Raw genomic sequence first — 23,750 nt, 5'->3', positions numbered from 1 at the left:
GATGCTGGAGGACATAGATAAGCCACTGCCCTTTGACAGTGGTGTTCTTCTAAAGGTCTCTTTGCCCATTCCAGGTTGTGATGCATCTCTGTTTCCATCCCCTACAGAGGAGCAAGGTGGCGGGCTGTGCTCCCGGATCAACCTCCCTACGTCTCAGAGTCAGTGCTGAGATGGGATTAGATCCCAGAGGATCCCTGGTCCCAACACATCCTCTCCTAAGTCTTGGTCTTCCTGGAGGGCCACTGCCACCACGAGCATGATCATGACAATCGAGGTAGGACCAGCAAATCTCCCTGTTTGCATTAATTTTCTGGGTGCTGCCGGGCAGGAGATCTGATGATCTGCAGCTGATTTCTACCGAGGGTGTGTACTTGTGCCCTCAAAGGGTAGAAGTTGTTTTAAATGTTGTCAAATAATGAGTCATGACGATTACAGTGTCACTGTGCGGCAGGCACTAGGACCTCCAGGACGCTGCCTCCACAGCCCTTAGCAGAAGAGAAATCAGGAAATAACGCAGTCGCTCTTTCTGGAAGCGTGACCTTGAAAATAAAGCTTGGCTGCTCCATATGAAAGAGAATTTACTCTCCAGGAATTCAGGAATCTGAGCCCAGGCTTAGCTTTCAGCTACCCCAAGACATTGTTGCCGCGGGGACCTGCATGGACGTGGCTGGGAGGTAGGTGCCAGGTCTGGGAGAGCTGCTGCGAGCAGGTGAGGTGGTGTTGGCTCTCCTCTGTCAGTGGAGAGGGACGGACATGGTGTCATAGCATTAAGAACGTTGTGGTCGGTGGGAAATGGCCAGGGGTCACTTGTTTTTCAGGAAAAAATTCCTATTTGCCATTGGTCCAAGCAACCCTTAGTGCAGCCGAGTGTTGGTTAGAAAGTTCTCCAGAGTGTGTTTCAAAGGTGGGTGCACAGCGCAGCCGGCTCCGATTTCAGTGCAGAGGTGCAATCTGCCAGTGCCCGTGTCCCCTCTTCTGCCTCCCGTGCCTCTGCCGGGGTAACGCAACCAAGCCAGAGCTCTCCTGTTCAGGGTTGGGGTGGTGCCACCAAACCCCACGGTGTTTCTGTACTTTTCATTGCAAATACTCAGGACAACTGATTAAAAAGGGGTGTAGAACAGCTCCGAAATACAGAGGAGGGCAAGAAACACCTCCCAGACTTCTACCCATGCATCCTGCTTGTGGGAACATCCATTCCAGTGATGGGAACTGCATGGACCAAACATCTCCAGGGACGAAGAATTGCTTTAGGACAAGGCATGTGAGTGGCACCAGGAGGAAGGTGATTCACTGCCGTCGCTTACTGGTGGCTGGGTGGAGGCACTGGCCGGTCTCCAGGCTCTACCAGTGGCAGGTGTCCACGCGGGGTTGTGCGTCTGGCACTCTGAGCCCTAGTGCCGGATGGGCAGAAGAAAAGCCAGCCCCTTGGGCACTCAGAGTTGAGGATCCATCCCTTCCAAGCACCACCTGATGTCTGCACACAGGTAGGACTGAGATAACAGTTGCTGCTTTTCGCCTGAAATTGCTGTCCTGGAGCATCAGAAAATGAGGGATGAGCTGCCAATCCTTCCCGGCTCAGCCAGCAGGTCCCTCCTTGTACCAGGCTGGACCACAGCAAGAGGTACAAAGCAGACCCTGTCCTCAATGTCAATGTTCCCATGAGGTCCTCACCCATCCTGAAAGTGAGCTGAGCTGCGTCCAGTCACGTCAGGCTTCAGCTGTGTCCTCTGAGAACTTGGCATCTCAAAGTCCACCAAGACAATATATGTGGCATGATTGGGCTGCGGGACAAGAAGATATCTGTGCTAGCAAATGGTGGCTTCTGGAACAGATAAAACTGCTTCCTGCTACTATCAACCTTATGACAGCCGCAATTACCCCTTTCTTGTTGCTGCTTTGCATAAGGACCGGCATGATAAGTCCTCAGATCCTCCCCATGATGGAGCTAGGCGGGGGTTTGCCACCAGTGATGCAGAGGAGTGACTGTGACTCACTTTCCCAAAGAGGAATACAGCAAAGACTGTCAGTTCTGCTCCAAGGAGCTGAGTGAGCCCCCGTACCTCTCCCAGCCCAGCTGAGCCAAGGAGACATTGTGCTGCTCTGACTCAAAGTTTTCAAGAGGTCATCAGTGGAGTTTCCCAAGAGCAGCGCAGTCGGTGCTGGTCCAAACCCCTCATTGCCCTGTCCAGGCTCTTGTGTTCTCTGAGCACCAAGAAAACCAGTGCATGCATGAAATCACCTCTTCCCATCCTCAGATGTTTCTCTTCTCTGGAATATGATGCTTCTCTGGCTGTTTTGAGGTCTTGGAAACAGAGAGGAGCACCGAGCCTCTGGGATAGCTTCACACTCTCTCATTCCTTGATATGAAGGAGTAAGGTGGGCACAAAACAACTTCATCTACATGGGTCTCATCAGAGGATGTCTTTGGCAAAGCTGAAGAGTGTGAGCACTGAGAAATCCCACCAGACTTCAGAAAAGGAATGAAAGTGTTTGGTGTGCGGTGAGACAGAAATTGCAACTGCAGGATGGATCTGGGTGAAGAGTGCTGAAATCAGAACAAAACTTAAAGCAATCGCGACTTGACTTCTAGGAGTGGGGTGCATTTGGGGGTGATGCTGTGGTATAGGGATGCGCAGCAGCTCAGGCAGTGCCACCGAGAACACAGATTTGGTGTCAGTGCCCCAGTGCATGGGCTGTCCCCAGCCCTGCATGCTGCTAGGAAAGCAGGAGAGGATTCACCCCCTGATTTTCAGTTGTTAAGGAATGGGCTGGTGGAGCTCTCTGGGACATTGCCCTCAGGGATAAAGGAGCTGAACAGGGCTTTTAGATCTTTAAGGACATTTATCTTAGAGCTCAAAAGCTCTCAATTCCTGTATGTTAGAAAAATTGGACAAGGAAGGCAGGACCTCCTGGTCAAACCACAGTGTGAGAAGGAAACGCATGGGCAGTGGAACCAGAGACACATATGCTAGGAAGAACATAGGGATGCTGCCTGGATGTGTAGGAGTGGAATTAGGAAAGCAAAGTTGTGATTGGAGTAGAATTTTGTGAGGGATGCAAAGAACAATCAGAAGAGCCTCTACAGGTATGTTGGCCAGAAAAGGAAGATAAAAGAATATGTGCATCACCCCTTAAATAAAGACGAGGGAACTGGCGACGACCAACGTGGAAAAGGCTGAGGTACTCAATATATTTTCCTTTTTGCCTCTCTTTTCAGTGGAAATCCCTCTTCCTACATCTCTCAAGCCCCTGAACCTTAAGGCAAGGACTGGGTAACAAAGCCTGCCCTTTTGTAGGAGAAGATCAGGTTCAAGACTACCTGAGGGACCAGAATATATGTAAATCTACAGAATCCAACAAGGTGCAGCCAAGGGCTGAGGGAATTGGCTGATGTGGTTGCCAAGCCGCTTTCCATCATATCTGAAAAGTTGTAGCAGCCAGGCAAAGTTCCCAGTGCTGGGTAAAGGGAAACATCACATCCATTAAAAAAGGTAAAAGAGAGGGCCCTGGGAACTACCAACCTGTCAGCCTCACCTCACTGCCCTGTAAGAACACTGAGCAGATCCTCCTGGAAGATATAGTGAAACTCACGGAAGATGAGGAATTGATTAGAGATAGCCAGCACGGCTTCACCGGGGCCAAACAGTGCCTGACTAATCTAGCAGCTTTCTATGATGACTGCATCAGTGGACCAGTGAAAATCTACAGATGTCATCTCCCTGTACTTCTTGTAAGGCCTTTGATACGGTTCCCCTCATCGTTCTTTCCTCTAAATTGGAGAGATATAAGTTTGAGGAGGGACAGTTAGATTCTGCCTCTCTGCTCCACTCTGGTGAGACTCCACTGGACCCCCCGCATCCAGCTCTGGAGCCCTCAGCTCAGGAAGGACCTGGAGCTGTTGGAGCGGGTGCAGAGGAGGCCACGGAGATGATATGAGGGCTGGAACAGCTCTGCTCTGGAGAAAGGCTGAGAGAGTTGGGATTGCTCAGCCTAGAGAAGAGAAGAGTAGAAGACCCACAATTTTGACTTGGAACGTGGCCACACTCACGACAAGCTGATGGCAAGAGGAGCACAGGGACATTGCACAATTATCCCACAGTCAGTGGGTGTGACAATCCCACCCCAGCCCAGCCAAGCTTGGCACTGCCCATGTTAGCTCTGCTGTGCCCCACCTTAGTGGGGCTCCTGCACCCAGTGCTTCTCGTGGCCCTGATGGCTTGGATGTACTGAAACAGGAGATGAAAGAACAAGTTCCTATCGAAACCACATCCCCCCCAGCAGCTGCAGCGATGGGTTCCTGCCATGCCAGCAGCACCTGTGGGTGACAGAGGCCATCTTTGGGCTCCAAGACAGGGAGAAGGAACAGGGGCCAGGACAGCTGGGTCCTGCTCCACCTTGGGTTTGGGACAGGAGTGTCCCTGAGTCACAGCAAACGTGGTCAGGGTTTGCAACCTGCTCTAAGCCTTTTTCTCCCTTCTGTGCTGTGGGGCTGCCCTGTGTTATGGACAGGTTTGCCAGGAGCTGTGCTGGCCAGAGGAGCCTGTGGAAACAGCAGCAATGGCCTGGGACGGGGCAGGTCAACCTTATCCCTCTACAGCCCCCTTTAACTTCTTCTCTGCAGGTGGCAGCGGGAGAGGACGGGGAGTTCCTGATGCACTGACAGCCAACCATGTCTGGGGTGAGCAGGGCTGCCACCAGGGTGCCGGCACTTCTGGCAACATTGGGATGACATGTTCCCCCAGGACCACAGTGGTGTGCAGGGGGCTCCTCACACCCAGTGCCCTTGTTCTCAGCCAGAGCTTCCAAAAGTCCTTGGGACTGGCCCTGGGGGCTGTGGGAGGTGGAGGGGGGCAGCTCTCCTGGTCCCCGCTGACCCTGCCTTCTCCTTTGCAGAAACACTGGTCCCCGGGGACGCAGTGCGTCACCAAGCATGATCACACCAAGGCCAAGGGCCGGGAGTTGGCCTTCCACAAGGGCGATGTGGTCACCATCATTGAGGCCGTGGAGGTGAGCCTGATGGGTGCCTGGGGGATGCGTTGCCATAGAAGGGCACAGAGGGGATGGGACTCTTGTGCATCAGCTGAGCTGCCAGAGCCAGGCTTCACCCTTCCCAGCGGGATCCCCTCTTCCTTCCCTTGCTCTGAGACCTTCTCCAGAGAAGAGCAACAAAGCAGGGGAAGGGGCTGGAGAACAAGTCTTACAAGGAGCGGCTGAGGCACCTGGAGTTGTTTAGCCTGGAGAAGAGGAGGCTGAGGGGAGACCTTATTGCTCTCTACAACTTCCTGAAAGGAGAGTGTAGAGAGAAGGGAGCCTGGGCTCTTCTCCCAAGGGACAGGAGATGGGACAAGGGGGAATGGCCTCAAGCTGCACCAGGGGAGGGTCAGGCTGGACATCAAAAAAAAATTTTTCACAGAAAGGGTCATTGGGCCCTGGAAGAGGCTGCCCAGGGAGGGGGTGGAGTCCCCATCCCTGGAGGTATTTAAAAGACGGGTGGATGAGGTGCTGAGGGACATGGTTTAGTGGTTGATAGGAATGGTTGGACTCGATGATCCTGGAGGTCTTTTCCAACCTGGTGATTCCTTGATTCTCCCCCAGGGCAAGGGCTGGTACCGTGCAAGGCATAATGAGACAGGGCAGGAGGGGCTGCTGGCAGCCAGCGCGCTGCGGGAGCGCAGCGCCATTTGCGTCGACCCCAAGCTCAGCCTGATGCCGTGAGTACAGCTGGGGAGGGCAAGGGGAGCGGGTGGCCCAGCCCAACCCTGGGAGCTGCAGCAGGGGATGAGTCCAGCACATTTCCCCCCATCCAGGTTTTGGGTAGGCGGCCAGAGGTAGAGCAGCCATAGCCATGCCCTGAAGACGAAGGGATTTGCTGGACAAGGGGTGATGGTTTCAAACTAAAAGAGGAGAAGTTCAGACTAGAGATTAGGAAGAAATTTTTTACGCTGAGGGTGGTGAAACAACGGCCCAGGTTGCCCAGAGTGGTGGTAGAAGCCCCATCCTGGAAATATTCAGGGTCAGGTTGGATAGCGCTCTGAGCAACCTGATTGAGTAGAAGATGTCCCTGCTCACCAGAGGGGAATTGGACCAGACCTTTATGGTCCCTTCCAGCCCAAACCATTCTATGATCTCACTGCTGGGGCTGTGGGAAGCCCGCCAGCACGGCCCCACTCCTCAATGCCCCTCTCCCCAGCTGGTTCCATGGGAAGATCTCAGGGGTGGAGGCAGTGCAGCAGCTGCAGCCCCCCGAGGATGGGCTGTTCCTGGTGCGTGAGTCCATCCGGCACCCTGGTGACTACGTGCTCTGTGTGAGCTTCTGCAAGGAGGTGATCCACTACCGCGTGGTACATGAGGAAAACACACTCAGCATCGACAGCCAGCAGTACTTCTCCAACCTCATTGACATGATTGAGGTAAGAATCCCTTCCTCCCTGGGCAGTGAGGAATGAGATCAAGAACCTCATGGAGTTGCATTGAGAAGTGGCAGGTCCCTGTCCTTTCCTTCTGTGGTTTTCATTGGATTTTGTTACCTGGTGCTAATTCTCCCTCCCTGCCAAAGTCCTGTGGTTCCCACTCAACTCGAGGTGCAATGCACAGATCTGGGATGCCCCATGGTGTCCTCTGCTGCAAACCAGCTGTGGTGGTGGCAGCTCTGGACCTCTGCTTCCCCTTGTTTCCCTGTCATCCCTGTCTAGTCAGTGCTTCACACAGCAGCAGGGCTCAGGGCACTCTGGAAAACTAAAACCCCAACAGCATCTGTCACCCCCAGACCCTGGATGAGGCCTCCGCCTTGCTGAGGCCTTAAAGCATTTTCCGAAATTTCTGTCCCCGGTCCCGAGCCCTGCCCTTATCTCCTGTGCCCACGGAGATCCTGGCTGACGCATGAGCCCTTCTGGCAAGCTCTTCCTCACAGCCCATCTTCACCCTGTCTCGTAGCTGCTGTGTCGTCTGCCGGGCTTGCACTCACTTATGTTTTCCTCATTTAGACACAACTTCTGCTTTTGGGTGGGTCCTTTCCCCTTTTGGCTGCACCAGCCCCACTCTGTAACCGCAACAGACATCCCACAGCTTCTGCTCCTCGTCTCCTCAGCTGCTGCAGCGCCTGCCAGGGGTTTAAATTCTATCAGCTGCGTCCAGCTCACCAGTAGCATTCTGCACAGCCCATGGTCCATCCTGGTGTTTCCTTGGCTGTGCCTGGTGGGGTGCAGAGCTGAGAGGGGCTGTGAACCACAGCGCTTGAGGAAATGCGGTGTTTCATGCTGCCCGAGTTGAAGGGGCTCCAGGCCCCTCAAGGGTGGTGATGGTGTTGAAGTACTATGGAGCACCCCATGGCCATTTCCTGGCTCCACACCACAAGCTTGAGGGTAAGAGGTAGCATCAATGCATCACCTCTGTCTGTCCATCCCTCACAGCACTACATGAAGGAGCAGGGAGCCATCTGCACCAAACTGGTGAAGCCCAAACCGAAAAGTGGGATGAAGTCAGCTGAGGAGGAGTTGGCCAAAGGTAGGGGATGGTGGGAGTGGGTAGTGGTTTGGATTTGGGGGACAAGGCAGTGTGGCCCCACTGGCGGCCCCCCTAACCTGCCATTGTGCCCGTGCCCAGCTGGCTGGCTGCTGAACCTGCAGCACCTAACGCTGGGAGACCGCATCGGGCGAGGCGAGTTCGGAGGTAGGTGAGGAGTTGGAGGTTCCCTGGCCATGGGTTCTCCAAATGGCAGCCTCTGACACCCCGTCTCTGTCCTGTGGCATGGGGGGGCTCAACCTGGGATGCAGGGGGTGGGTATGGGGCTGAGCCTGACCCCGTGCATCCACTCCCAGACGTCCTGCAAGGTGAGTATATGGGGCAGAAGGTGGCTGTGAAGAACATCAAGTGCGATGTGACCGCCCAGGCCTTCCTCGCCGAAACGGCTGCCATGACGTGAGTGCCCCAAGAGGAGATATGACTCAATCCTGCCCCATGGTCATGGGATGAGCAGGCACCCCCTTGACCCAGATCCCTTCCACTTCAGGAAGGTCCAGCACAAAAACCTGGTGTGTTTGCTTGGCGTGATCTTGCACAATGGCCTCTACATTGTCATGGAGTTCATGAGCAAGGTGAGAGCACCCAGCTGGTTGTCAGCCAGTGGGGCCCATTGCCACTCAGATTTGGGCATAAAATCCCTGTCTGGGGACTGAGTTGGGCAAATGCTGGGTGCTTCAGCCCCTGTGGGAGGCAGAGTCTCTGGACAGTCCTGTCCCACTGGTCCTTATGTTTTGCTCCTCCTCTGCCAGGGCAACCTCGTGAACTTCTTGCGCACACGGGGCCGGGCACTTGTCCCGACCCAGCAGCTCCTCCTGTTCGCTCTGTAAGTCCATCTCCCTCCCTCCGGGCTGGGGACCAGTGGTCTGCATCACCCCAGGGGTAACAGTGTGCTCTGCCTTACCGGACTGTGGCAGGGACGTTGCCCAGGGCATGGACTACCTGGAGTCCAAGAAGCTGGTGCACAGGGACCTGGCTGCCCGCAACATCCTCATCTCTGAGGAGAACGTGGCCAAAGTGAGCGATTTCGGCTTGGCCCGGGTCAATCCCAAGGGAGCAGACACCACTTTGCTTCCTGTGAAGTGGACAGCCCCGGAGGCACTGAAACACAACGTGAGCAATGGTGGGAAGGGAGGGATGTCCAGGAGTCCTCCTGAAGCAGCTTTCCCCCTTGGTCCCCGCTCCCACTGACCCCTCCCTGCCTCGTGATGGCTTCTAGCATTTTCAGCCTTTCATCTCCTGACATTCAGTCTCTGCCCCGGCCAGCCCCGGCCAGCCCCAGCCCTGGTGCGTTTCAGTAATTGGGGAGCTCCTGCGGGACACAGCAGGATGGACCCATAGCCGTGTGGGTGATGGGAAGAGACAGGTTCCCACCCTGGGGAGCTGGGGGTGGTGGAGCGGCAAGTGCTGTCTCCTGTCCTGGGGAGGGATGGGGGCCCAGTGTGGTCCCTGGCCAACTTCAGCCTCTCCTTCTCCTCCTACTTCTGCAGAAATTCTCCTCCAAGTCAGATGTGTGGAGCTACGGGATCCTCCTGTGGGAAGCCTTCTCCTTTGGCCGAGCGCCCTACCCCAAGCTGGTGAGTGCTTTGCTGGAGGACACTATGGGCTCTGGTGGGATGGGGGCATCCCACTGTCCCCTGGCCGAGGTGAGCAGGGCAGGGGAGTGAGGGTCCCAGCTGCCTTCTCTGTCCTGCCAGAGCCTGAAGGAAGTGACGGAGCTACTGGAGCAGGGGTACCGCATGGAGCCCCCTGAGGGCTGCCCACCTGCTGTCTATGCCCTGATGAAGAGCTGCTGGGAGCTGGAGCCAGGGAAGCGACCGTCCTTCAAGAAACTCACGGAGAAGCTGCAGAAGGAGCTGAAGCACCTGAGGGTTGTTTAACTCCGATCCTGCTCCTGGGACCCATGGCCAGAAGTGCCCTGGCCTTGGGAATGGTGCAACAAGGGGTGGCCAGGCAATGAAACCTGCAGCGCAGCTCTCTCCTGGAGTTTGGGGCAGCAGATGAGGAAGGTTGTCTTCCAATGGGGCACCCAAAGAGGAGGCAACAGCTTCCCCCCATCCCAGCACGAGTTCTTCATCCCACCACACAGTTATGGTTTCCCATGGTGTCAATCTCTCCAACTGTTTGGGATGGGGAGAGCAGCCCCCAAGTGGGGCCATGCTCCTCACATTCCACGCTCAGCCCTGGACATGAGGCCCCTTTGAGTTCCCCCTCTGGAGACGTGGGACAGGATGGGACATCTCCATTCGCTGGAGGATGAAACTCCAATCCAGACACAGCCCCACTCTAGCCACTCGGGCCTGCATGCAGATACTGGGCACAGCCGGATAAACCACATGGGTTTGGGCTTTTTGATTAAACTGAAGAAATTAGTTCAACAGCATCTTTAAGCCTCTGGGCTCAAATTAGGCCTATCTCTTGCTCATGCCTGGCAGAGCACAGGGAAAGGCTTGGGGGGGCCAGGAGCTCTGGCTGTTGGAAGCCCCGCACGCAGCCTGCTCCTGCTCCCCTCAGGCTTTGCACAGCCAGGGATTATTCTTTTAATCAGAGCTGTATGGAAATTGCTTGCGTATAGATTACAGGAGGGGGCACGTCCTCCAGCAGCGGGAAGCCCCCGGTCTCACCGGCTCCCAAGCAATCTCGACGTCTCAGTGGAGCTGGGATTAACAGGGGCACAAGGCTGCATGCGCGCGTGGGGCTGTGTGTGTGCCCGCCTGCCGCATCATCTTCCTTCCAGTCCTATGACCCGTGATTGGTTTTTTTTCAGCTAAATCTCTTGGGTCTCCTCTGCTCTGACTTCTTGCACCTCTAGCCCTGCTGTCAGTGGCTCTGGATGCTCCTGGCCAAGGGCTCCACAAAGCAGGAGCTGACCCTGTGAGTGTTGTCCCCCATCATGGCCCATGCAATGGAGGGTCTTTTGCCCAGTCTGGGGGGTGCTGGGGCTTGCTGGCTCCTTCCACCTCCCATCACCCCAATGGGGTAGCACCCTCCTGACCCTCCAAGAACACCATTTCCCCCAAGCACCCTTGGGTGCAGCAAGCAGCATGGGAAGGTCTTTCCACTCTGGTGGCTGTGGCTTCCCCTCCTAATGCCTTAATCCGCCTCTGATCCGCGGCGCCCCCGGGGTTGGCGGTCCTGCTGACCTTGCAGGTTCTGGCCCTGGGCAAGCACCTGGAGGTGCCAGGCACGGTGGGGCACGAGCTGCTCAGCCATCCACCCATGGCCACCTTCTTCACAGCCACCCTGAAGAGATTTCGAGGGGGTGATGAGGAGCCACCCAAGGGGCCCACCAAGGATGGCAAGGTGGCCACGCCACCCAACGGCTTAGGCCGCGAGGAGTTTGAGGAGTACCAGCGGCAGCTGCTGGAGGAGAAGTAAGGCTTCACCAAGACTGGGCAGGAGGAGGGAGGGGAGCGTTGGGGACTGGGGTCTCACCCACCATGGGTTGTCCCTGGGGTGGGACAGGGCCAGAGTGGATGCCTCTCCCTGTAGCACAGGAGGTCCTTGTGGGTGCTGGCTCAGTGGCTCAGTGCTCCGTAGGTGACAAGGAGCACCCTTGGGTGTCAGTGTCTGGTGGGAGTCTGATGCCAGGACAGCACCCATGGAGCCGAGGGACGACAGGGGCTGGCATGGAATTGCATAGGTTCCGCTTTCCTGGGTCCAGGTGCTGTGGGGACCTGGTAACTCAGCATCCAGGAGCTGAGAGGATCAAGCCTCTCCAATGGATATCTTTGCTGAACATCTCTGCTGGGTGCTGGGTGGGCAGGATGTGGTCCCTGCCCCCAGATCCCCGTTGCAATCCTCCTGTGGGTCTTTGCATCACCTTCTCCTCTCACCCTGGCCCCAGGACCAGCACAGCTATTCTGCTGCTGAAGGACCAGGGTGATGCTGCAGGGGGGTTAAGATCGGGGCTTGGTAAGGCAAGTGGTGCCAGTGGGGTGCCTGCTGCTGCAGGATCGAGCGGGACAAGGCCTTTGCACAGAAGAAGGCAGAACGGGCCACTGTGCGGATGCACCTGCGGGACAAGTACCACCTGCCCCAGGTAAGGATCAGCCGGCCCATGGTGGGTCATCGGGGTCTTCCCTTGGACCCTCCATCCTCTGGGACAGACCCAGGCCAGGTGACTGTGGGGCGTCCCCTGGGATGGGAGATGATTCCTCAAGAGGGCAGCAAACAGCTGCTGTCTCCGTCTGCACCACCACCTGCGCGTCTGTCCAGACATCCAAATCTGGAACCGGACAGTCCTCGCATCTCCTGATGCCATCCCCAGTGCCCCCGCAGCAAACGCTGCCCTCGTCCCTACCCCATGGCTGGCACGCCTGCATCTGCCCCCAGCCCTGATGCTGTCTTCCATCCATGTGCAGGATGAGCGGGACGATGCTCAGCTGCACGTGGCCGGTGGCACAGTAGAGCTGCCGCAGGAGCTGGCTGCCATGGTGCAGAGCGAAGAGCAGGAGGAGGAGGAGGATGACGGTGTCGGGGCCTTCGCCTTCCTGACAAAGATGCAGGACGTGGACCTGCCAGCACTGCGGGACCGTGCGCTGGGTACTGTGGACGAGGTGAAGGAGAAGTGTGCCCTGATGTAGCATCGCTGCCCACCCTGCCGGCGGATGACACCAGCAGTGCTGGGGCTTAGCCCTTGTTCCTCGAGAGCAATGGTATTATAGATCTATTACCTAGGGGTGGAGGTCGAAATACGTGAGCTGGAAGGGCATTTTCCTCCCCCAAACCACTCCCTGTTGGTTCTCTGAGGTGCGCTGTGTGAGTGCTGGGTTGCAGTATGCCTGGATCTCCTCTGGCTGTGTTGGTCAAGCCCATCCCTGTGGTGGCCCTGGTATGACAGCGTGGGTGGTGGTGCTGGAACCAGTCCTGGGGCCTCATGCACTGTTTGGCTCAATAAATGAGGTGTTTGCCGGTACCAGTCTGGTCTTCCTGGTGAATCCCTCATCCACACGAAACCTGTCCTGGGTAGGTGGGGGGAGAACACGATGGCATTCATGCCCCCAAGCCAACCCCCCGCCCATCAGACTTGGCTGACGCACCAGTCCCTGCGGCTTCCGCAGCAGCCCTGCTGCACCCCAGCAGCGACCAGGAGCCACTGGGACCTGGTCCCCCTCCAGGTATCCCATGGGAGCAGCACCATGAGAGGGTGGCAGTATTTACTTTCCCCTCGGGCATCTCCCTGCCAGGGGGAGTCCCCTCAGCTGGGGTGCCCCTCTGTCTCGCCCCTCTGGGACTCACTCCCTGATCCCGGGTGTTCACAGCAGCACTGGCTTAAAGGCCGCCGTGCCGGAAGGCTGGGGGCTGCTGAGATCGCTAATACCTGCCTATTTTAGTGAGGTTTAATCTGCCTGAGTCGCCTGTCCCCAAGGACTAAGCTAGCTGAACCCTCGTAAAATGTATGGCCGGTGCTGGCCCTTCCAGAGCGGGAGCTGAGGGAGTCACGCTGTGTTCGCATGAAAGAAAGGACGCTCTGAGCCTCCCCGTCCTCCCCACGGCGGGGCCATCTGCTCCGAACGGGCTGTGGGGCCCGGGCTGTGGCTGCGGGGCTACGAGGGGGCAGCCAAACCCAGTCCGGTGCGATGGGAGTTGTACCATGGCTCTCATTGCTGTCACAAGAGCCGCAGGGCTCAAACACCCCAGCTGAAGCACTGCCAGGAGCTCCTGGAGAGATGTCTTGGTTCCCCTCCTGGGCACTCACCCCTCCAGGTACCAGACAAGGGGCTGGAGACCACTGGAGCATTCCAGGGAGCATCCCAGGCACATCAGGGCTTGACACCTGGCAGCCTCTTTGTGTCCAGTGGCCCCACTGTCCTTAGCACCCCCACTGTCCCCACTCTTCCTGCCATCCCCACCGCTGCCGCCAGCCCCACTCTTCAGCCTTCCTTCTGAACTTGCGGAGTCTCCCATTTGGGCACTAAACCCTACCCATCTCGCATGTGATGGGGACATGGGTGACCCTCCAGGTCCCTAATGGGGATGGCAGCAGCCACGGCACCTGGCATGGCCCCATCCCCAATCCAATCCCCCGATGTGCCCATGAGTGGGGTTGACACCGAGCGCCAGCTGCCAACACTGAGGTCTCCAATGCCCCCATCACAGCAGGCTCCCTCGTCCCCACTCCACACTGGATGAGTAGCCCAGCTCCCAGTGCTCCCAGTGGGGCTGTGTGGGGGCTCCCACCACCGGCTGGGATTCGGGTCAGGACCCTCCGCCAGGTCTCCTTGGCTAATCGTCCTGCCCCCCCCCCCCCGCCCTCCCCATGCTGCCACCTGCCTCCTGCTCAGCACCCTTTTGGGTCACCCCTGCCGCCTCCCCGCCTGCCCAAGGCCTCTTAATGAACTAAAAAAGTGATAAATCCCTGGCCGAGCTGGTCACGTGAGGCCAGTGGCCCCCGGCCGCCCCCCACCCCAACCCCCGCCTCCGGCCCCACCACCCCGGTAAGCTGACGCAGCGTCTCTAAGCGTTAGCAGCTTTGCCCGCTAATAGGATTAGGGAGGTTTAAAACTGTCATTTGAGTGAACTAAACCCCCTGATACTCTGCATTGCACCTTCTTAACCAATTTGCCTTCAATTAGGGTAATTGGGAAACTAGCAAAGAAGTATAGCATTAATATTTTAAAGTGATGAAGCGATTACGGGCCTTGGACGAGGAAGCAAATCAATTTGCTATCTGCTCCTAAAAGGCAATTATAATCATTTGGCAAATCAGCCTGCTGGCCTCCCCCCGGGCGAGCCAACACCTTAAGGCGGTCAGTGGGGCCAGTGCTGCGCACGCCGCACGGCCAGCGCCGTGAAGCCATCTCAAACCAGGGACCGCAGGCGCCAGCACCCCCTTGCATCCCCGGGGCTGGGGACACCCTGGGGGGAGCAGCCACGGGCACCCGAGCTGGGGACCCAGCTCCTGCATCCGCCGTGGTGGCCGAGATCCGGCTTGGACACAAATGACAGACCCACGGGAGCAGCAGGTCCAGCGCACTGTTCGTATCCCTAGCGCCACGTGTTGGCCCCACACCCGGGGATGTCCCCAAACTGCCCCAAAAGGCATCGCCCCCTGCCTTCCACACTGCAGGTGGGGCTCTGGCAGCTCTGCATGGTGTGGGGGTGTCAGCCCATCCCTGGGGACATGTCACCCTCTCCCCAGGACCATGTCACCCTATCCATGTGTGGGGACAGTCCATCCCTAGGCACTGTCACCCCAATCCCTGTGTGGGGACAGCCCATGCCCAGGGCCACGTCACCCTGTCCCCAGAACCATGTCACCCCATCCCTGTGTGGGAACAGCCCATCCCTGTGCCATGTCACCCCATTCCGATGTGGGGGTAGCCTGTCCCTGTGCCATGTCACCCTGTCCCCAGGACAATGTCACTCCATTCCTGTCAATCCCATTCCTATGTGGGGACACATCCCCGGGCCATGTCACCCTGTCCTCAGGGCCTTGTCACCCCATCCCCATGTAGGGACAGCCTGTCCTGGGGGTGGTGGCACACTGTCCCCGGAGCGGTGACATGTCAGAACCCTGCTGTCACCAGAGCAGCGTTGGACAGGGCACAGAGACTGCTCAGCCCCCAGAGAAGGACTCGGAGCCGGCACCAGGGCGACAGCCAGTGCGCCGAGGCAGCTGCAGGGTCTCGGTGGCAGCAGCTTCAGCGGGACGGCACGGACCCACACGGGGCCAGCAGCCACCAGGCATGGCAGGGACTGGGGGTCACCCCTCCAGTGACATTTGCCAGCCAAAAGGGGAACTGTGGATAAGAAAGGAAGGGAGTGTGAGGAAGCTGAGACAGCAGCCGGGGCGGCAGCATTTGCAGGTGGCAGGAAGGGGCTTTGGGGACAAAGTAAAAGTGAACAATGAAAAGGGCAAAACTTGTCCCCCGTGGGACAGGGGACAGGCGGCACTGAGAACCCCCAGAGCACCCCAGGACCCCAGTGTGATGTTCCTTTTGTTCCTCAGGCAGGGGTCCCCCAGGCGGCAGCAGGAGGGAGGAGAGAGACGGCATTTCTGCCCCATAGCCCCACAGCCAGGGCCCATGGGCAGCCCCAGGACTGGGTGTCCCCATGCCCGATCCCTGCGATCAGTCCCAGGTCCATGGCATGTCCCCACCCATGGTCCCATGGACAGTGCCCAGAGTTCCCCGTGGCTGCTGACCACGCTTGGTCCCCTGCCTGCTCCCTGCGCCGATCCCCACGGCTGCTCAGGGTGCCTGGTCCCCGTGCCTGGTCTCTACATTCCGTCTTGGCCACACTTTGGCCCCACACACAGACCCAAGGCCCCACACCCAGTCCCTGTCCCTGCACCCTTGCCTGTTGCTGGCTGTCACCGAGACCCCACTCTTGGTCCCCATCCCTGTCCCCATACCCTGTGCCCATCGCTGGCTGTCACACAGACACAAATCCCATTCTTGGTCCCCATCCCTGTCCTCGCACCCTGTGCCCATCACCGGCTGTCACACAGACCCCACTCTTGGTCCTCATCCCTGTCCCCACACGGGCAGTGCTCTGTGGGCAGCATCACTGGGTGCCTGTAGGGCCACATACGCTGTCACCAGGGCCACCCCAGTTCTCGCCATCCCTGTCTGGGGGTGATGACACCCATCCTCGCAGCATCCCCATCACGCTGAGACTCGGGGTGTCCACCCTGGACCCCAATCCCGGGCAGAGCCTCTGCAGCCGAAGGCAATCCTCCCCCTGCCCCCATCGCCCAGCCTTTCTTCTCCGCTCCCCCTGGTTCTAATTCTTTTTCCTCGCCTGTAATGAGGGGATTACAAGGCAAACTCCAGCAGGACGCCTTTGTGGGGAGACAATCTGAGTGGGGAAGGCAGTTCGGGGCTTTGTCCGCCGCCCCCCCGGACCCGCGCTGGGGGGACATTTAGAGCAATTACTTGTCCAGAAAGTAACTGTCAATCATTCTTAAAGGGGAAGGCCTCCAATTAATAACCTCGTCTTAATCCTTTGGACTCATTTCCAATCTGCGGGGCCTTGGTGACATCTGCAACACTAAATAAAGATTCTCCCGAGCCTTAGAGCAGCGGTTCTGTGACAAATAAGAAGACTAGAGGCAACTTTGGCTGCCAAAGCTGCGAGATTGGTGAGGTTGAGCCGCTTGTTTGGTTCCCGGGAGGGACCGGCAAAGTTAAATACTCCTGGAAAAGCCGAGTTGGGTCCAGCAGGTAACGCCGTTTTATTCGGATTTGGGAGGAAGAGCTGGGGGAAGATGCCGAGAAAGGAGCGGGTGTCCGCAGGGTGCGCCCGGGGCCGAGGTTGGGGCTGGCACCCTTCCCTGGGGCTTGGATGTGGGTGCCAGGCACCTGGCAGCATCACTCGCACTGATGTACACCCGGGGCTGGAGGGCAGGAGCCACACACGCTCCCCACTGCCCACGCTAGTGGCTGCCAAAAGCCCATCCCAGGTGGCCCAAGCATAGGGGCCACATCCTGGCACCCTAATGGGCTTTCAAAGGCAAAAGAATGGGACCCAACGAAAATCGGGGCTGTTCCTGGGCCGTCCCTCCCATGTCCCCAGAGGCCACTTCTCCTTGCTGATGCTCTGCTGCTTTTCCGGCATCGAAGAGGTGATATTTCTATCCACTTCAGCCAGGTCTCAATGCTGATTCTGTTGCATTTTCGGGTCTTTAGTAACAGGCGCCCCCCCACCATGGGCTGGCAGCATCCACAGAAACACTGCAGGTCAGGGTGTTGAGTAGATGGGGCAAAAAACTCTCCCAAGTCTTTGGGTCCTTGTTCCCTGCACAGTTCTAAAGCTCAAGAGTTTAAACCCAAAAAGTGCTGCTGGGCTGACAGTGGCCACAGGAAAATGCACACTGGGAGCAGAGATCCCTTGCTGTGACAACCGTGAGGATTCCAGAAGGAGAAGGGTCTGGGCTCTTGGGGAGTCCCTGGAGGATGTGGACTATGGGGTGGCTGGGTATCCCCAGTCCAATCCCACTGGAGTCCCCCCCTTCCCACCTAGGGACCTCCATGACCCTGCACAGGCTGAGGCAGGGAGGGGTGTGGGGTGAAGGGCCCCATCCCTCGCAGACCCCATCCTGCAGAGTTCAGTGCAGCCGGGTCGCTCCCGCCTGGTTAGTTTGGTTCTTCACTTCGTTCCTGCTCCCACGCCAGGATTTGCTCTGTTTCCCGGGTGGGGGTTTGGCCTCCTCTGCTTTCAGATGGGGTCGGAGTTGGGAGACAACACAGCTGCCGCCAGCCCTGGCCCTGACCTCTGTCACTGCACCTCATCCCTCTCCCCCTGCACTGCCCCACCTCTTCTCCAGTTTCCCCATCGTGCCCCCAGTACACCTTTGGCCCCTGGTCTCTTCCATCCCCATTGCTCCCACTCCCCCCCACTGCCCTGTGGAGCCATGGGACACAGCTGGGCAGGGCAGCCAGGGGTCCCTTACGGGGTGCTGGGTTCCCATGGGGGTCCGTGGCCCTGGCGGGGACTCTGGGGACTCTGGGTGCTCACCCCCTCTCCCCTCTCCTTGCAGGTGCGGAGCTGCGCAAATGAGAATCGGGTGAGTGAGAGCGGGATGGCGGCAGGGGACCCTGTCCCCTCCCCATGTCCCCAGCCCCAGCACACACCGTGACGCTCACACGGTGACAGTGAGGCCCCTGCACTCCCCAGCACGCACTCACACCCGCCTCGTGGCACCCCAGGGTGCAGCACCCTGCACCCCAGCCCTGGCTCACGGCTCTCCCTGGGTCACCCCGAGACTGCAACTCCCCTGCGGCCGTAGGGCTGAACTCGGAGCTGGCCAGAACCACTGCAGCTATGGGACACCCCGTGAGGGACTGGGGGGCACTTGGGGGGGCTGCCAGCTCCCAGAGCCACACACCCTGATGCCATGCACACACTGCATATGCAGCACCGCACATGCATGGCACACATGCACTGCACACGCTGTACGTGCAACACTCACTGCACTGCGCATGCTGCCTGCACAGCCCCTGAGCGTGCACTGTGCATGCTGCACCTGCAACACACTGCAAATCCTGTTCACTGCGCACACTGCATGCACAGCGCTGCACATGCATGGCACACAGCCCCTGCACATGCACTGCACACGCTGCACATGCAACACCCTCTGCGAACCCTGTGCGCTCTGCATACTGCACACACAGCCTGCGGTGTGCACTGCCTGCGTGACACATGCTGCATCCAAGGCACCGCACATGCAGCACTCCCAGAGCACACGCTCTGAGCATGCTGCAGGGCCAGCAGGCGCAGCACCAACAGGCACTGGGCACCCTTTGCAGGCTGGGTGCACTGCGCGTACTGCATAAATAGACACTGCATGCCCTGCACACCTGCATGCACTGTGCACGCTGCTCTGTGTGTGCACTTTATTGACACTCCACAAACACTGCATGCCCTGCATCCCCACAGATTCACACCATGCCTACACATTGTGCAGGCCCTGCATACGTTGCATGCCCTGCATTCCTCTCACACACACTGAGCTGTGCACACTGCGCATGCACTGCGCACACACACTGCACCCTGCATGCTGCAGGTGCAGGCATTGCATTGCACACACTGCATGCACGGCACACAGACACTGCACCTGCACTGCACATCACGGGCATGAGGCACAAACTGCCCTGCACGCACACACGCACACAGAGACTGTGCACATGCCCACACTGTGCACACACTCACACTGTGCACAGTCACACCCAGACTGCACATGCTGCACACACACACTGTGCACACACCCACACTGAGCACACGCACACACACCCATCCGCTCACGCTGCACACACACCCCACACACGCCACAGATCCTGCACGCGTGCACACGCGCTGCTCACACATGCACACTGCACGCATACACTGCATGCACGCACGTTGCACATACACGCAAAACACACATGGGTATGCACAAAGTACACAAGGACATGTTTCCTGTGTTCCACGCTGTGCTCGGCACACCCTCCACGGCCTCCTGCGTGCACCCACAGCGCACCCCAACACCCCACTTCTGCCCAGGCAGAAAGGACGCATGCTGTGCACACCCCATGCGTGCACAGGCACCTGCCTGCTGCAGACGCACTGCTCACACCCACAGTGTCCACTGCACGCAGAGCCATGCACCCTGCACAGACGCTCGACATGCACAGCCTGAGCAACACCCAATGCCCCCCTCCACATGCCGCCCAATTGGGACCCCCATTTCTGCCCTCAGCATCAACTGATGCTCCCTTATACCCCCACATCCACTGGGGCATCAGCCCAATTGTTCCTGGCAGCCCTGGGTGATGCATCCCTTTACCCTTGGCAGCAGCACCCCAGAATTACCGCTTTCTGCCCTGTTTCTGTGTTTGCCTGCATCCTCACAGTGGAACGGGACCCTTAATCCCCAGCAAATACTGCGGGAAGACTTCAGATGCGGATAAAAAGCTTAAAGATGAAACATTGTGATGGTTGAAAACGCTTTTAAGCCCACAGAACGAACATTATCAGCTGGGGACACTGCTGGCTCCTCTGGCCATGCCTGGGACCAACACAAGGTCCTCCCATGGCTCAGGATCCCCGTTAGCTCATAGTGCGTGGGGAAGAGGGGGTGGAGTAGAGGAGCTGGGCTGGAGGGAGGGAGCTGACCCAGGAGGTCAGGTTGGCTCTCAGTGATGGCACTTTCATAAAATCCTCCTATTTGGGTACACTTTGACTTCAGCCTCAGGTGGGTGCATTGGCCTGGTTGCATCCAACCATGGAGCCAAGCATGGAGTGCCCAGTGTGCCCATCTCTGTGACCCCAGTCCCTGGGACACGGAGCCCCTGGGATAACTCTGTGACAGAAGAAAGGATTACTTCTTTGCGTAACCCATTTCAGGACCTTCCCATCCTCCCATCCGTCCATCCACTTGTCCGTCCGCCCCAGCATGGAGTTTCACAGGGGGTCTGGTGTCCACACACCCCAGCTAACCCCTGTGGTCCCCTCGCAGGTGCCACCATGTTCCTGAATAAGTGTGAGGGGGATCTGGGGGAGCTGCGGAAGCCTGGGGACAGTGAAAGCACCTCACCAGCTGCTGCTGAGGAGGAACAGCCCAAGAAGAAGCACCGGAGGAACCGCACCACCTTCACCACCTACCAGCTGCATGAGCTGGAGCGAGCCTTCGAGAAGTCCCACTACCCCGATGTCTACAGCCGCGAGGAGCTGGCCATGAAGGTCAACCTGCCAGAGGTCCGCGTGCAGGTAGGGAGGATGCCCAGCAGCCCAGCAGCCCAGACCTGTCCCCTGGCTGGAGGCAGAGGGACCATCCTCATGTGGAGAGCTACGCTTGGCTCCCAGCCCCATTGATGCCGCCTTGCTCTCTGGCTCAGTTTCTCCATTACCTGAGACAGGAGTGATGTCTTCGCAGAGCCAGCTGCTCCTGACGAAACCAGGGAGGGGATTTAACGGCTGAACCTCATTGCCTCCAAGGTCCCAGTTGTGCCAGAGGCTCTGTTTGGGCAGACAGATGGTTTCTAGAGATCTTTTTCTCCGGTTGGTGATGGCTGCTCACATCCCTCCAGCAGATCCTGCAGGAAAGCAGCCAAACCTCAGCCACTCATGACCACTTCCAGGTCTTCAGGGCTGGAAAAGCACAAGATCCTCATGGATCTGGGGGTTTTAGTCTTGTCAGAGTGGGGCAGTTCCAGGGAGTGGTGGGATTGGGGAGGTTTTGCTCCCTGGGATTCAGGAAAAGGCTCTGTGGAGGAGGCGCAGGCTGGGGAAGAACCAGAGGTCCTGCCAGTCTGCTTCCCACTACCTCTGGGATTGACAGAGTGAGACAAGGGTGAAGGAAAGGGTCATGGACTTGGAGAAGCAACCAACCCACAGCAAAGCAAGGCACTAATCTCCTTATAGATGAACCAAGTTTCTCAGGCCTCAGCCCCAGTCCAAGCCAGTGCAGCCTTTTTTGAGGAGGTCCAGACCGTAGGGACATCTGAGCAACAACCAGCTCCATAGAATTACAGAACCACTTAGGTTGGAGAAGATCCTTAAGATCATCGAGTTCAACCGTTAACCTAACGCTGCCAACTCCACCACTGAACCACAGAATCCTAGAATCACTGAAGTCGGAAAAAAACTCTGAGCTCTTCCAGTTCAACCACCAGCCCAACCCCACCATCCCTGCTAAACCATGTCCCAAAGTGCCACGTCCACACATTGTTTGAACCCCTCCAGGGATGGAGACTCCACCACTGTCCTGAGCAGCCTCTGCCAGTGCTTCACCACTCTGTCAGTGAAGAATTTTTTCCCAATATGTACTCTAGAACTCCCCTGGCACAACCTGAGGCCATTCCCTCTTGTCCTATCACTCACCACTTGGGAGAAGAGCCCAGCACCCACATCACCACAACCTCCTTTCAGGGAGCTGCAGAGAGCAGTGAGGTCTCCCCTCAGCTTTCTCTTCAACAGGCTGAACAGCCCCAGGTCCCTCAGCTGCTCCTCATAACCCCTGTACTCCAGACCCTTTCCCAGCTCTGTTTGCCTTCTCTGGACACAAAGATTTTTCCAGTATAGCCCAGTGTCCAGCAACAGCTGTTTACCAGCTTGTAGGAGACTTCCCCTCCTCAGCCCAGCCGCTCACCATTACCCTCCTCCACACAGAACAGCCAGCAGCCCGGGTCCTGTGGATGTGGGGACCAGCACTGATGAGCAGCTCCCACGAAGCCAGAAGCCACTGCTGGCCTCAGCTCACCAGTTCCTCTCATTCCCGATACCATTTTGGTGCAACCATGGCAGCTTGGCTTTGAAAAGCTTTTACCAAGGGGCTTTTAAAGGCCAGACAACATTATACTGAGGACTGTCTAGGTGTTTGCAGGGCTGGGGTGCAAATTCCCATGGCAGGGGATGTGCAGTGGTGCCTCTTGCTTTCCACACCTTGGAGATGCTCTCAGAATCTGGGGTTTACAGGAGAGGTTTGGCAGAGGTGCACGGGGTGCTGGGGATTGTTGGAGCCCAGTGGGATGGGATGGGATGGGATGGGATATCCAACCGGGACCCTCATCTGGAGCACCTTGTGTTGGGCCCCCTTTTATGGGGCACCTCACATGGGATACAGCACCACAGGGCATGCCGCGTGGGACACCTCACATGCTGAGAGGAACCCGCTGGCCACAGTAGGGCTCACCCTGGCTCTCACCTTGCAGGTCTGGTTCCAGAACCGAAGAGCCAAGTGGAGGCGGCAGGAGAAGATGGAGGCAAGCTCCATGAAGCTCCACGACACCCCTGTGCTCTCCTTCAACCGGCCCCCCATGGCCACCAATGTGGGGCCCATGAGCAACTCCCTCCCGCTTGACCCATGGTTGACATCCCCCATCTCCAGTGCCACCACAGTCCACAGCATCCCCGGCTTCATGGGAGCCCCCCAGGCCCTGCAGCCCCCCTACGGTGGGCACTCCTTCCTCAACACCCCCCCACCGATGACGCAGGGCATGCAGCCCATGGCCCCTGCAGCCTACCAGTGCGGCACTACCTTTGTGGACAAGTACCCTCTGGAGGAGGTGGACCAGAGGAGCTCCAGCATCGCCTCCCTCCGCATGAAAGCCAAGGAGCACATTCAGACCATTGACAAGACCTGGCAGCCCATTTGATGAACGCTCCCCTCTAGCCATGCCAGCCCCTGGCTCCTGCTTCCAGCCCCGGGGCAGGAAGTGGGTGTGACAGTGGGATGTTTGGCAGGACTGAAGCCGGTGTAGGACAGGGATGCCGGGTTGCATCCTTCCCTTCCGGGCTGGCACTATCGGTGGCACAGGACCCAGGGCACTGGTGGGACCCCATGGCAGGCGAGCACCCTAGCAGGCACCTGCACCCTCTGCCTTGCCGAGACCGAGGATCCGGCCGAGGATCAGGCACCCAGCCATGCCACTGGGCCACCCACCGCCCCAGTTGGACACCACCTTTCCCCACAATCCTTCCCATTATTATTATTTTTTTTTAATGCTGCAGATTTAAAGAGAACTGGACAGAAAAGCACTAGTTTCCTAGGGAGTATGTGGGGGGATGATTTAGCTGCGTTGGGGTGCAACACCGGTTGTGCCGGTAGATGTGCCGACGCTGAGAAGGTGGTTGTATCATCAGTAAAGAGATAAGATGAACAGCTGTTGTGTGCTGGAGTTGGGCACTGCCGGGGCCCTGCCCACCATGCTGCTCGTTAGCTGTACTGCTCATTAGTGTGCTGGGAATGCCGAACCTCTGCTGGGATGGAGTTTTCTGGGGGGGATGCGGGAGCATCATCCCCACAC

General features: G+C 57.9%; 3 protein-coding genes across 10 annotated transcripts; all 3 read left to right on the top strand.

Moving 5' to 3' along the window:
• Positions 1 to 152: 152 nt before the first annotated feature.
• On the top strand, positions 153 to 9,400 carry MATK (megakaryocyte-associated tyrosine kinase). 7 transcript variants are annotated; one of them, XM_054050183.1, is made up of 15 exons: positions 153 to 274; positions 436 to 674; positions 3,218 to 3,730; positions 4,622 to 4,678; positions 4,894 to 5,007; positions 5,596 to 5,711; positions 6,191 to 6,410; positions 7,410 to 7,503; positions 7,603 to 7,668; positions 7,818 to 7,917; positions 8,009 to 8,093; positions 8,271 to 8,344; positions 8,436 to 8,631; positions 9,009 to 9,095; positions 9,216 to 9,400. In XM_054050183.1, exons 4-15 carry the CDS (start codon positions 4,670 to 4,672, stop codon positions 9,396 to 9,398), a joined length of 1,344 nt encoding a protein of 447 aa, XP_053906158.1. In that variant the 5' UTR covers positions 153 to 274; positions 436 to 674; positions 3,218 to 3,730; positions 4,622 to 4,669; the 3' UTR covers positions 9,399 to 9,400. The 7 variants fall into 7 exon arrangements, with proteins under 7 accessions (XP_053906158.1, XP_053906160.1, XP_053906154.1 ...); XM_054050185.1 differs by lacking the exon at positions 3,218 to 3,730 and adding an exon at positions 819 to 904; XM_054050179.1 differs by lacking the exon at positions 3,218 to 3,730.
• Positions 9,401 to 10,723: 1,323 nt separating this feature from the next.
• On the top strand, positions 10,724 to 12,427 carry LOC104062080 (complexin-3-like). The gene is made up of 3 exons (XM_009564103.2): positions 10,724 to 10,892; positions 11,473 to 11,560; positions 11,883 to 12,427. Exons 1-3 carry the CDS (start codon positions 10,738 to 10,740, stop codon positions 12,102 to 12,104), a joined length of 465 nt encoding a protein of 154 aa, XP_009562398.1. The 5' UTR covers positions 10,724 to 10,737; the 3' UTR covers positions 12,105 to 12,427.
• A 3,129-nt stretch (positions 12,428 to 15,556) lies between these two features.
• RAX2 (retina and anterior neural fold homeobox 2) lies at positions 15,557 to 23,586 on the top strand. Of its 2 annotated transcripts, XM_009564091.2 has the most exons (4): positions 15,557 to 16,688; positions 18,005 to 18,031; positions 20,462 to 20,712; positions 22,656 to 23,586. In XM_009564091.2, the coding sequence occupies exons 3-4, from the start codon at positions 20,470 to 20,472 to the stop codon at positions 23,097 to 23,099; spliced, it is 687 nt and encodes a 228-aa protein (XP_009562386.1). In that variant the 5' UTR covers positions 15,557 to 16,688; positions 18,005 to 18,031; positions 20,462 to 20,469; the 3' UTR covers positions 23,100 to 23,586. The 2 variants fall into 2 exon arrangements, with proteins under 2 accessions (XP_009562386.1, XP_053906432.1); XM_054050457.1 differs by lacking the exons at positions 15,557 to 16,688; positions 18,005 to 18,031 and having other exon boundaries at positions 18,047 to 20,712.
• The last annotated feature ends 164 nt before the right edge of the window (positions 23,587 to 23,750 follow it).

This window comes from Cuculus canorus, chromosome 27 (genome assembly GCF_017976375.1).
Source record: "Cuculus canorus isolate bCucCan1 chromosome 27, bCucCan1.pri, whole genome shotgun sequence".
Taxonomy (NCBI): domain Eukaryota; kingdom Metazoa; phylum Chordata; class Aves; order Cuculiformes; family Cuculidae; genus Cuculus; species Cuculus canorus.
This window is presented reverse-complemented; position numbering and strand designations above follow the sequence as displayed.